Source organism: Leptonotus elevatus, chromosome 8 (genome assembly GCF_054856555.1).
Source record: "Leptonotus elevatus isolate MCC_2025b chromosome 8, RoL_Lele_1.0, whole genome shotgun sequence".
Classification (NCBI taxonomy): domain Eukaryota; kingdom Metazoa; phylum Chordata; class Actinopteri; order Syngnathiformes; family Syngnathidae; genus Leptonotus; species Leptonotus elevatus.
Window position 1 is genome coordinate 5,419,400 of NC_141246.1, and position 14,258 is coordinate 5,433,657.

Below are 14,258 nucleotides of genomic sequence, written 5' to 3' on the forward strand. Positions count from 1 at the left end.
GCGACCTTAAATGGCCAAAAACCACTGTGTATGTTGTTTACCGCTTGTACAACAGGCCAGTGTGTATGTTTGTGTGCGTGTGTGTGCGCGTGTGCATGTGTCGGGCTCAGCACTTGAGCTCATCTCAGCCCATCAGCAGTACTAAGAAGAGTCGCACCCGGCCGAGGCTGCCAAGCATGCTGGTAAGCTTGAATGAGACCTTTTCAGGGTGCCAGGTTCTGAGTGCGAGTGTCTGGGTTTCAGTGTGTGCGCATGTGTTTGTGACTGTCAGATTGCTAGTGTGAGAGAGAGGGAATGAGTGAGTGAGGGAGGGAGGGCGAGTGCGAGGGATGGGTAAGAGAGATCAAATGTGTGAGAGCAAAATAGTGTGAGAGGGAATGTGTGAGAGAGAGAGCAAATGTGTTAGAGAGAGCATGTGAGAGTGAATGTATAAGAGAGAGCTAGAGAGAGAGAATGTGAGAGAGATCAAATGTGTGAGTGTGAGAGAGAATTTGTGAGGATTTGAGAGCGAATGTGTGAGCGAGAGAATGTGAGAGTGAATGTAAAAGAGAGAGCTAGAGAGAATGTGAGAGAAATCAAATGTGTGTGTGTGAGAGAGAATGTGAGAGCGAATTTGTGAGGATTTGAGAGTGAATGTGTGAGCGTGAGTATGTGAGAGCAAATGTGTTAGAGAGAGAATGTGAGAAGTTTGAGAGAGAGCTAGAGACAGAGAGCAAAGAGAGAGAGAGCAAAGTGAGAGAGATAATGAATGAATGAGAGAGTGAATGTATGAGAACGAATATAACAGCAAATGTGTGAAAGAGCTGCAGAGAGAAAATGTTAGAGAGAGAATGTGAGAGCAAACCTGTGACAGAGGGCTAGAGAGAGAGAGAGAATGTGAGAGAGAATGCAAGAGACAGAGTAAAAATGTGAGTGTGCGTAGATGAGGGAGAATTTTGCATTACCATTGTAGCTTCCTATTGGGCAATGTAGCGGTCGTCATTAATAACACACAACTAACCTACCAAGTTAATTTTCCGCCTAACTTTGTGGTGTCTCGTGTCTCACGTACTCGGATGAATCCATTAAAACCTGTCTGAAAATGTTTGAACATCACCTCTCACACCATTCGAGAGAGACTGAAGAAATAAATGGAAATGTCGACATAAATGTCACGGCGTGCCTGAGCCGCTTTCCGCTGTTGTTGATATACGACGGCAAACTCTTGAACGGCTTCCAAATGCGAGATTGTTTAGCCAATTGCTCAGTGCAAGGTCAAGTATGAACACACTCTTCATGTTATGTACTGATGGCACAAATCTCAACTGTGTTCGCCAACTTTTTCACTTAATTTTCTACATTCGAGGGTGTGACCAGATTTACTATTGGATTTGTCTGCCACTCTTTCTAAATGTGAGTCATTAGTAAAGTCCCTTAAACATCCCAAGAGGGATTGTCGTCTGGTGACGCCCGACGGAGGAGGAAGAGGAAGCCTCTACTGTAAACACTGAAGTGCTTTCAATTAGTCCAATCATCCAAAATGGCTAAACAAGAAAAAAAAAAAGCCTTGACTTCCTGCCTGCTGTAATTCATGTCCACGCTAGTACAGGAGTATCATTGTCGTTTTTAAACTCCATTTTTGACCACAAATGGCTAAACAAGAACCAGGGAAAGAACCTTCCCTTTCTGTTGCAATTTATGCCTACGCTGGTACAGGTTTTAAATTGTTATTGTTTTAAGACTCCAGGTTTATATTAATCTATTTGGAGGTGGGTTCCAAAATTAGAAGGCCCACGCTTATTATCAATAGCTAACAGCTGGCAGAGAGGTGATGGCCAGCGTTTCAGCCCCGTGGTGCGTTTAAAGACCAAACACCAGGAGCTAGTGGATAGTTTGGCCCCGGCGTGCCAATGTACCTGTCAACATTTTTGTTCTTGGCTTTCCATGCCAGCGCTTTGCGGAGGCCCCACCGGGGACATCTCTATCTCCTACTGTTGAGGAACGACTGATCCCAGCTGTTGGCTCGCTCCCCCTGCCAAAAGACTCCCGTTGTGTGGCTCGCGTTTGGCTTCCTGCCGGTTCATTTGCATGTTGAGCTCTAGGGGCGCACCGCCATTGCACAAACGGAATTCTCACCCATGCTTTATGTTTCTGTACCGACAGGCAAACAAGGACCCGTGCTTTCTGACCGGGGTGACCTTTCCCTCGGACTGTCCCGCCACCTCGGAGACGTTCGTCAAGCTGACAGTGTATGATGTAAAGGACAAGCGGCAGGAAGCCGTGAGTAGACTGTTATGAATGTTCGTGGCTGGCAGCCCATTAGAGAATTATGAACATTTCCAAATACCAGTCAGTGTTGGCGCAAAATGTAAAGGCTTTTGCTAGAAAGCAAAACATGCCAGGAAAAGCCTGCTAGAATATCTGACATGTACCTGCAGTTAGTCAGAGGCACTTTAACTCATTTACTCGCAGCCATTTTCACTCAAGCAACCCCCTTCTCTTCCGGCTGTTTTACTGATTTTGACTGATTTTGCAAGGCCCACAGAATATTGTGTTCTATTATCAAAAGAAAAGATAAGAGTCTCTTCTTTAATCAGGAAAAAAGTATATTTGTATCTGTTTCTGTTTTGCAGCAATTATAATTAGCTAAGTTGCTCCCAAAAACGTATAAATACGTTCTATTTTATTACCATGCTCCCAAAGACATACGTTTTTCTATGTTTTTTTTATGCTAGAGCATACAGCTTTGATACAGCCTCAGAACTGAAGAGAATGCTTGAAGCAATTGTAGTTATTACAAAAATGGCCAGCAAGTTGCAGGAGAGTATAAGAAATCAACCAGGGTCATGTTGCACTTAGCTATATTCTAATGCTAATTGCTGCAAAACGGAAAAAGATAGAAATACTTTTTTCAACAGTGAAGGGGGTTGCTTCAGTGAAAATGGCTGCGAGTGAAGTATAGCTAAGTTTCATCATTATTGACAAACCTGTTGACAACACTGGCTAAAAGAGCTTGTGCAACATGGCCCTGGTTGATCTCTTATACTCTGCTGCCACCTGCTGGCCGTGTTTTGTAATAACTTATTTTGCTTTAAGCAACCTCATCAGGTCAGAAGCTGCATCAAAGCCTTCTGTATTCCCTAGCATGAAAAAAAAAAGTATAAATACGTTTTGAAAACACTTGTGCAACCACGTTATCTTAGTTGTATGTTTTTACTTCCCCGTTTTCAACTAAGAATGCATGTTATAGGTCAACTTGAAGATGGAAAAAAAGTTTGGAAATGATTTATGTGGTCTCATTTTAACCCTCCATTTGCATAGGGGTGTGTAGACTTTTTATATCCACATTATTTTAGATTCCACTTCCTGTTTTGCAAAGTGTGATGTAAGACGGCAGGACACTACCACTTTTTTTCTTCAAAACAATAGCTCTCCCACTGTCTTTTTTTCCCCCTTACGTCCAATTTCATCATGTTGGAAAGCATCCGACAGATTCCGAGGTTTCAAAAGGTCGTGTGTCATGACTTCCATAATTCATACGAGTCACTTTCAGACCTTTTGCCTTACGTTTTGAAAAGGATGCCCTCCCCCAAGAGGACATCAGCCGGGACACATCAGTGAGAATGTCAAAAAGAACAACATAGGGAATCTTTAAAGGGACGGGACCTCGTATTCGCACATTTTCAAACAGACGTTATGAGCCGGCTGCGCGTTCCCGATATAAATGGAGCGTCTCCGTCGATCCCCAGGCGCCGCAATCTTAATTTGCCATAAGTTACAATGAAACATTCATGAGCTTTATGGTGAGTAAGGACTCCATTAGAGGACCGAGAAAAGGAATGAATCACGTTTAGGCCTCATGGAACACAGTTTGTACATTTTTGTTGTTCTTGTCGTAGTTTGAAACAAACAAATGTCGGCTTCTTGCCGTTGTGCACAAGTATTTTATTTAAAAAGCAGATGGGGCTATGCTTTCTCTTCCTCGTATGTACTGTATCAAAATCAAAAGAAAAGTTTGTATGCACATCTCGTGCTGGAGCGTGTCCTATTTTCATTACCAGATAAGCAAAACAATACAGCCAACAGAGCGTTAACGAATAACGTTGGATGAATTGTGGGAACTGTGAAAAGTGCATGTCCACGTTATAGATTGAAAAAATTACAAATACAAAACATTTTAGGGGGGTGCAACAAAGGCAGAAACAATTATTTTGATGTTAATGCAGAAATTATTATCATTTATTGATTTTAATATTTGTTTTACATTTATATGATTTAAACTTGCCAAGGTGGAACATTATCAATCACAATTTATGACTTGGGACCTGCTCAAAATAATTTATAATGTCAAATGTCATGGCTACATCTGTTTCCTCATGCACAGACGTGATGTAGACATGATGTGCTGTTACCACTGCCATATTTATGAATTCTAGCACCCACCTTGCACAATAGAAAAGAACTGAACCACTTCAAATATTCCGCAGTACAATCATGTCACAGCTCAGTGCGTACGTTCAAGCACAGGCATGCAACATAAAGATGACATGCCAGTCAATGTTTATGAATGAGTGCGACCCATTTACACTGTAAAAAAATAATAATTGTATATTCAGCTCTGCATTATAGAAATAAATAGAATACTGTTCCTTGCGCATGTCTGCAATTATAATTCCTTAGCCCTTGGAAGCAAGTGCTTGACAGTTCTAGTTTAGTTCAGAAAACATTCAAATTTCTTTGAAAACCCTACTGACAAATTAATTCATATTGTAAAATGACACCAAGAAACGCATTGCTTCATACACCCTCAAGCTGAGCCGTAACGTATCGAATCGAAATGCAATCCCACTGAATAGAACTGAATCTAATCGTTCCCACTTTAAAGCAACACTATGGAATTTCTGTTTACATTGATTATGGCGGCGCCATATGGACAAAAGCGGTAATGTGAAGGAAGGAAGACCAGATTTCCCATGAGGACAAGCGCATTGTGTTGTTTTATTTTTTTTAGCTCATGCCAGCGAGTGAAATCCGGGCCAATGTTGATCCTTGACTGTCCTTTTATCCAGGTAGCTTCCCTTTTCCTTTTTGCCAGGAAAGCAGTAATCGTATATCGAAATTCAAATTGACTTCCGTCTTTGGGGCGAATAGGGAAAGGGGGAAGTGACGTGTGCCATAAAGCAGTCTGCACATTTATAGTTTTTTGTGTGGCAGTGTTCCTCCTACCATCCTCCTCAACGTTACGTAGTGCCAGTAAAAATGATACAGACCCCCTCAGGCCATGGCAAAGATACCATGCGACTAGTTTCAAGTCAATGTTTCATCAGAAGATATATGAAATTATTTTATTAAGTTTGAAAAGTTCCTTAGTGCTACTTTCAAATGAACCGTCCTTGAATCGTATCACACCCCATGTATTGAGATACAGTACGTACATATCAGATTGTCTTTTACTGGAAAGAGGCACACCCCTACTTATGAATGATGACTACCACCATGCACAATCGAAATAATCGGAATGACTCACTAATAATCCACAATGTCCAAATGCACACTTGCCCAAGAACGGCCGAACAATGTAGACATATTAATTCTGTCTGATAAAGAATGTGAATCTGCATAAAGAAATGATCTGATCTACATTGTCAAATCATAATCTGTCCCGCAGTTTACTTGTCTTTCTAATGCAGTTAAGTGACTGTTTTGTATTTGTGTGTGCCAGAGCAGCAGAAACCTTACTCCTTCTTTGCTGAAGTTAGTTTCATAACAAGAGCACAATAGCGTATTCTTAGGTGCCATTGAATATTCATGCGGAACAACACCCATGTGAGCTCTGCACCGTATCCAGCTTCTGTTGTTTCTCCACCTCCTTCCTGAGTGCACGTCTTATCCGCCTCTGCCAGTCCCCACCGGAGGCTCCACTACATTTAGCGGCAGGCTAAGTGACTCAACACGTGGACGCGGCCGTTTCTTATTTCCTGCGCTCAGATTCCTCACAGGTTAGTCCTGGGAGGTTGAACGACGATTCAAAACCTCAAAAAACAGTCCTGAGTTGCTGTTACCGTACGTCACAGATGACAAACAGAACAATTCTACGTCAGCAGACATTTTCAGCTAACATTTCTAAATAACAGCCACGATAGAAATAAACTGAACTACTCAAACTAATAGACAGTGTCGGGAAAGTTGCAACAATGCAGTCTTATATTATGATGAAGTGATGCCACATGCAAACATACACAAAGAGCCAACAGTTGTGCATGCACATGCTTCCTAAAATACGTATGTGTGTGTGTGTGTGTGTGTATATATATGTGCGTGTGTGTGTGTATGTATATATATATATATATATATGTGTGTGTGTGTATATATTTGTATGTATATGTTTATATGTGTATATAAATGTACTGTACAGACTAAAGGTTTAGACAGGTTTGTTCAAATAAACGAAACGATAACATTGCTCAATAGAAATAAACACAAGTCAAGGTAAGCAAGGTTCTTTCAACTACTTCCTTGAAAGTACAGTAGAGATCCGGACACTTAAACACCTGGCTTTCGCACCGCTGGATAGATTTATTTTTTCCCTTACTCGTATTAGCCCTGTCATTTTGAAATAATCCCTATATTTCACGCCGTCGCTCACAGCCGCGCTTTGGAGTGCCATTTCTCTCTTGCCGCTGTCACTCTGTCAAGAGCATCATCCATGCAGAACGCAGCGCTTTCCATCAAGCTTTTACTCTTAGCAGCTCGGGGAGGGGCTGAAACCCGCTCCGGCCTTTCAGGTGCGGCAAAAGCTCTCAGACTGGAGTTTGTACAGGCAAAGACCTGCAGTTCGTAACCAGGAAAATGATTCAGCTTGCGTACTTTAATAAAATGTAACCGTTAAAAAAAAAAAACACACACACAAAATGTAATTCTCTTCGTTTCAGGTTGAGCCTCTTTTTGGATGAAATGTTCACTATTTGCCAAATTTTTGGTTTGTCATTTGAATTGTGCATAAGTCAAGTTTGAACTTGCAGGTCAAAGCAAAAAAATAATAATAATAAAATAAAAATCAGCCGAATGACTGCTTGTAACCCCAATTCAGGGCCTTTGATGTTGGTTAGTTGTCATCTTAAAATGTGGAAAATGCTCGTTTTAAGCCTCACAGTACTTAAAACCGGCTGTTAACACTCAATGCCAAGACTGCTCGATCAAATAAGATAATTAAGTAATAAGTATCTTAAAAATAAGCACAATTATCTTGTCTGACAATTTCATTTTAAGTAAAAATAACTTGTCAAAGCAAAATAAGCAAATTTAGGTCAAATTTAAGAAATTACATTTTACTTAAGATCTCAGTTTTTTTTATATTTTGGGGGAAAGTAAATTTCCTTAAGAATCTTAGGTTATTACAACTGTGAGATTTTCTTTTGTATAAGTAAGTTTAGCTTCAAATAAAAAACAAAACTAAACATAATTGTTGGTGTAGGCAGAACAAATTCACTTGATTGAAGTTATCACTGTCCGTGTTTTAAAAGCATGCTTACTTTATGAAATCCTGCCTCGTCCAATTTCCCTGTTGTATGTACTTTGCTTGAATTAAGTAAATTTTTTAAATTACTTTTTCCCTTTGTTTTTGTTTTTTAAGTCCATTTTCTGCAGTGCATTTCTGATGTCGCTATGTTGGAAGCGACACATGCGCTGCCTTTGGAGCAGACGTGTCCTGCATATGTATAGCTGACATTTATGGTGGAGTTCAAGGGAGAAAGTGCTGCTCTGGCACTAAATAACAGTTTGGGCTTGTTGAGTAAATAACATCGAGGACACATGCTGCCTTCAGACCAGACATGGCATCTGTAAAGCTGACATCAACGCTGGCGTTCATGTGGAATTTCCAACTTTAAAACTTAATCAGGGCTTGTTGAGTAAATCCACGATATTAGAAAAAAAATTCAAGAGACCTTTTAGGCTTCGATACACATTTCCAACGCAGAAATTTGAGTGTAAAACTAATAGATGTAAGTCTTCACATCTCAGTGTGCCTGTTTTCGTGGGGCGGCGACTTGCAGACATCTCAGCGAGTCCGTTTGATCAGCCGCCGCCGCTACGGAGTTGCGGTTCCCAATTATAAACTGCTGAAGTATGGAAATAGCAACGTCAGTTAATCCTGGCCTGTCAATAACGCTGACGTGGAAAGGGCGGCGACTTGACACTTTTTGGCACCGGCGGCTCCTTGTTCTTGGGATGAGTGTCAGTGGGGTGGGAGTCTTGTGTGTAAGGCCACGGGTAGAGGGGCTTAACTATTCATTGGCAACGGCCTGGGCTGCAGTATGATGAACGGTTGCGTCCCCATCACCTCACAAGTTGCGATAACTGCCGTAAAAACCGGACTGGAATTGAATTTAAAGACATACTTGACTCATTGGACCATTTTCACAGTAAAAAGTTGATATTAGTCCAGAATTAATTTAATAGCTTTATTTATTATTTTTCATGTACAACCAAAACCTTTAAAAAGTAACGACCAATCACGGCTCACCTGTTTTCTTCAGTCGACAGCAAGTGGCAAAATTTGTTTTTAAATTGTTCATGAAAAATAATGGAGTTATCACATTAATTATAGACAAAATAATATCTTCTTACTGTTGAAAATGACTTAATGAGTCAAGTGTCCCAAAAATTCCTTCCAAAGTAGTATGACATCAAAAAACTTAAATGTCGACATGTTAAAATATATTATTTTAAATTAGTAAAAGTAACAATGCTCCAAAAAGGTCAATTTCAGATTCTATGGTTATGGTCAAACTACTCCCATTCGTCATCACTGGTGGAACTCCAAATTGGTTGAATTTTTGGGTGTTCCATTTTGGAGGTTAAACTGTAGTAACGCAACAACTGTGCCAACTCTTAAAAGGAGCAAATGGCTGTAGTCTGTTGTTAAAAAAATAATAATAATCTGTAAAAAAAATATATATATATATGTGTAAAAAAGAAAAGAAAAAAAAGTTCCGTTTTCTTTTGCTTGTGGTTGTGCTTTCAACTTCACTACCTCTGCGTTTAACTTTTTGGGGGTACTATAATCCATTAAATGGTTGTAATGTTTTTAACTTAAGCTATATTTTTCATTTTATTTAGAAAAATTAAACAATTACTTAATCAAATGGATTTTAAAATGCTGAATACATATGTGTAATTTATCGTTGTTTGACTTTTGACAGTCCATGTCATCATTTGACTAATATTTTTTAAATATTTACAATGAATTAACCAATTATCAAATAAATGTCACATGTATGAAAAGTTGTTCATTTTACCTTCATATATATATATATATATTTTTTTTTTATATATATATATTTTTTTTTACTTTGAACATCATTAAGAAACCAATTTTATATCCTGTACACCACGGTTTATCATACCAGGCGCACCCCAGGTAAGCCACTGAAGGTCACAATGTGAACCCTATAGCGTGATACTACTACTCAGGGTTTAAGGATCCATTTCCCCAAGCATTATTTAAGATGCAAACTTATTCAAATATCCAAAATAACCCCTACAACCCGCCACCTGTCCCTCTTTTAGTGATTATTGGTGTCACCGGCTATGGAGGAGATTATCAGACAAATGAATTAGTAGGTCATGGCTGAATTAGACACTTGGGCTGACTATAATCTCTTTTCTTCCCGGAAAGTAGTTTAGTCTAACTTTTTCCCCTCCAGTCATTATTATTGCTATTATTATTATTATGATATACTTCTTTTTTTTATGAAGAAAGAAAAGCGCTTGAGGAAAATCCCCTTTCTGGTTCGCTTCCTGTGGCTTTTCGCAGTGTAATGCTTTTGTCTGCGAGAGAGAGAGAAAGTGAGTGGTGGAAAGTGCTGATGCCGTTTGTTCTGGTGTGTGGGGGGGGGCCCTCTTATTTTCCATAGCTAACTGCACAAGTGATGAACACGCCAGCCAGTGCCTCCGTCATGTGTCACAGTGTTAACTTTACACTGTTGATGCCAATGAAATGGGGTCACTTTAGTGTGTGTCTTCTTTTTCCAACAAAACAGTCCAGAGATATATTATGTCTAAAAGAAAAATATATATATATAAAGGTTTCACTGTTCACACCATGCAACATGGCAACACAGCCAGAGAAAGTGAAATTAAACATAGCCAGTGGGGGAATGTTCTTGTAGTTGTCGTGGGACGCCAATGCGAAGCTAGTACCATGTAACAATGATAATGTCTGCAGTATGGAAATATTTTAATATGGAAAATGGAGACTTCAGAGTGTCGGTTACCCTTCGCGGGGTTAGCACCGAGCCTAGCCCGGTGCGAATCCGCACTTGGCGGCCTGGCCTTTTTGCATATTTTCATTTGTGACAATAACTTTCTCTATTGCAGCTAACATAAATTATACACTTTCCATCCACATACCAAGATGAATGACATTCCACAGCGTCACCAGACGGGTAGAGTTGGAGGGGGGCAAGTTGAAATTGACTGACCTTTTCTCATGATAATTCAATTTATCTCATAAGAGGACTTTATTCTTGTGAAATTACAATTTACCTGCGAAGTTTGAACTTCACTCATGGAATTTTTCCCCCCACTTTGTTTTATTTATTTATTTTATTTTACTTTATTATTGTAGATTTGCGTTTATTATTTTCACCGTGTTATGAACTAGTTATTGTGCAATTGTAAAAAGATAGCCCCACTTAAATTTGTCATTGAACTGAGGAAGTGTACTTCCAAGTCTAACTTGAATTTACCATGACACCAAAAGAACCAGGCCAAGGATGACCTCACAACTAACCATACAACTTGTAACCTCAACCTGGATTTGAACCAGGATCTCTGGGTTAACAAACTTGACGCTGATCAAATCGAAAAATGTTTTGTCAAAAAATGTGATCAAAGATATAATGAGGTAAAAATAGATAAATACATTTTAAAAAGTGAAATCTCAAACAAACTACCAATTGAAATGGGATCTAATTAATTAAGAAAGACCAACTATTTAGATGACATTAAATGGATCAAATATCTGGTCAGAAAATACCAGTTTTCTGTTTTTTTAATATCAGGCTCCTAATTTAACGGCAAATATGCCACTTTGTATGCCTCATAAATTTGTAAATCTGACTTTGTCAGCGCTTCACTAGCCATGAACCTCAACACAATCATGGGTGGAAGAACTGTCGCCAGTATCAAATCTAATATAATGCGCTACTGAAAAAGTTCAACATTTCACACTAAAACCATAAAACATTTGGGCTGAGAAAACAAACTGCTTGTTTGTCTTCAACACACAACATGTTTTGATCTCCGCATGACGCTTCTGTTAATCAAAATACAAACAAGCCGACTAAAAACCATGTTTTGTTTTGTTTATCATTTTTGCTCGTCTCTGAGCATTCACATAGCAAAAATAAAGAATGTGAGACTCATTACCGTACAGCAACAGCGCTGGTGTATCTGGGCACCAGCTGTGTCAGAAAGCGCAGTTGGCCTCCAAAGTCTCTTTTCCCGCGTAGGCGTTTCAACTGACGGCTACAAGGCTGCTTTCGCTAAATACGGCCGAGGTGCAAAAAATTGCTGATGGCAAGACGCGCTCACTTTGCAACTTGTTTACGTCGTCAAGGTGGTCCGACATTACAGCCGCTGGTCTTGGTTTTATGGGAGTCCCACAGGGAAGGCAGCGGAACGCCCACACAATAAGAGCAACTATTTTTCCCTTATTTACACCACGGTTCATTAAACTCAACTTCAACTACTCAATTTAAAATTTTTGTAATCGTCAAAGACAGTTTCGTTTTAGATGAGTTGGTAATAATGTCGACATTTTAGTCTTTAACAAACCTAACATACACATTTTTATGAGCCTTAAACTCATTCACTGCCATCCATTTTAGAAAATTTCAAAATTTTCAATACCCACATGATATTTTGTGAAATAATTATATATAAACCGAATCTGACAAATAGTAACATAGACTCTCTCCTTTCTGCCTTGTCCCGTTCTTTTATAATCGACAGTAGAAAAATGTAGGTTGCACAAAACGCAGCCATTACTCTCATGGACTCTCAAACTGTGTTTATTTCTTATGAAATGGGGCAATGATGTCATGTACTGGTGGTTGGGCATCAGTAAAGTTTTTTTCAAGTTTGACATTTACAGTGGAGCATAATCAGATTCTTACGGAAGAGGATTAGGGCCAGTGAAGAGAGGGGGGAAAAAGTTTGGCAGGATTCTCACTTTATTCTCAAAATTTTGACTTAATCTCAGAATTTGTAAACATAAAATGTACTATATGTTCAAAAGGCACCTAACCTCAGCATGACCATAAACCATCGTTTGTTGCGGTTTAATAGTCCATGTTTCTCTTCGCTGTCATGCAAATCAAGCCAACTCTGAAGTCAAAAAGACCTTCATTCCAATCCGACCGGATACATTTAGCTGTAGCTAGCACATAGTTGCTTGTTATTACTCTTGTGTGCTCGATGCTTTGGGCAGAGCTCAGTGTGGCGGGCCAACATGCACGTTCAGCACCTCGCCAGGCAGAGAGGAGTCGCTCTCCCCTCGATGGCCTAGGGCATCAATCGCCGGCTGTTGGGGCTGTTAACCAGCCCTGAGCTGCACCATTGATCTCTGTAATTGTCTCCCACTCTTCAAAGGCAGCCGGGAGTTGGTTTGATCCGAGCTGTTTACTTTCGCAGGCTCCTGTGGACTAGCTTTTTGAAGAAGAGAGCTATCAAGCACTTCAGGCATGAGCAGGCATATTATCGTACCATTACTGTGTGCGCGTGCGCGTGTGCGTGTACGTGTGTGAGAGAGACTCTTAAAGGCCCGGGGGGGGGGGGATGGTTGGTGTGCCGGCAGCACCTCGCAGTTACATAAGGACAGGGAATTGCGACCTGTATCTTCCCTTTCATCTATGGCTATAGAACAATGACACACGGCGCAGAAATTACAGGTTACAAGCAGCTTTTGTGTGTCTCAGATGGAAGGTGTTTGAACATATACTATGTGTGTCCCAAAAGATGTATTTCAAACACATATTATGGGTTTTCACCCTTTAGTTTGCGCCACACGACCACCCAGCACCTGCAATGTTTGCTTCGTTTAGTACGCGACAAGATGTGAGAGTTGTGGCAGGTAGGGCTGTGGCAATTGAATCTTTTTAAAATCGATTATCCTATCAGTTATTCAAAAAATATTTTTTTTTTTGTTAATCCACTAAGGTTGAACGCGAGTTGAATTGAGTGTCTATAACTGCTCATTCGTTTTTATCTTATGTACAAATGCATTATTAAACGGCAACAAAATTGGCCTATGCCAAGTGGTTAGCAATCACGATTAGCATTAGCCCGCTAGCAATGACCATTTAAGGTAAACAAACACTACCATTTAGTTCACACATAATTACATACACACATTACACATGTAATAGTGTCTTAAAAGTTACTTACAGACGTTGATTTAACAATAGTCCATGAGTAACGACTCAGTGGAGCTGCCTTAGTAGTAGCGGGCTCAATAACTTTGTGTCTACTGCGTACGTGACTCCAGTCCTGGAACTTTTCTGACACACCTCGTATGACAATTTTGGCATTGAGGTTTTACAAATATTCATTTTGTCGTAATTTCAGTGAACCAGAATTTACCGTGTGGGGTGCATTCCAGGTGAAAATGCTTGAACCCTGGTAGCATTAAGCGTATTTCTGTAGGTTAGATGAAAAAATGTGTAACAATGCTAATAACCAAAATATGGTTTGCGTTTTTGTTGTTGTTTATTTATTTACTTTTATGTCGGTGCTTCCAACTTCAAAGTAATCCGCCAAAAGAGAAAGTCAGCCAAATAATATACACTTGACTTTGGAGTTCTTTTTAAAAATGTTAACATGTGTTTTTCACTCAACACTTTCATCCAATGCTGGTTTGTGGTTTTGGGGGAACCCGAGCAATAAACATAATGAAGAGGAGAACGCTTTAAACGCTTGCGTTCCAAAGCAGTAAAGTGACTGTTGATGTGGTTTCTTAAAGGGAAGGGAGTCGACGATGCCACGGTAGGAAAATGTAATTGTGCACAGGCGATGTGGCACACCCATGCACTGTGTTTACATTGAACAACAACAAAGGCTAAGCAAGATGCCCTGGCCCAGATCACATATTTCAGTTTACTAAATCAGATGCCTATTTTGTTAGCATAATCGCTATTTATTTAGTCCAAATGTTGCTGCAGGAGGTTTTGCAAGTTTTGTTAGCATTCAAAAACAAAATGTAATGTCCCTACTAG

At 39.8% G+C, this 14,258-nt stretch overlaps 1 protein-coding gene across 13 annotated transcripts in view; it reads left to right on the top strand.

Moving 5' to 3' along the window:
• inpp4b (inositol polyphosphate-4-phosphatase type II B) overlaps positions 1-14,258 on the top strand; it is a 138,890-nt gene that overhangs the window by 39,645 nt on the left and 84,987 nt on the right. For 12 of the 13 annotated variants that reach the window (XM_086083043.1, XM_086083044.1, XM_086083037.1 and 9 more), the window contains one exon: positions 2,143-2,259. In XM_086083043.1, coding sequence (XP_085939169.1) covers positions 2,143-2,259 — 117 coding nt within the window. Of the gene's footprint in view, positions 1-59; positions 183-2,142; positions 2,260-14,258 lie in introns of those variants that run through there. The other variant, XM_086083046.1, reaches the window with a different exon arrangement.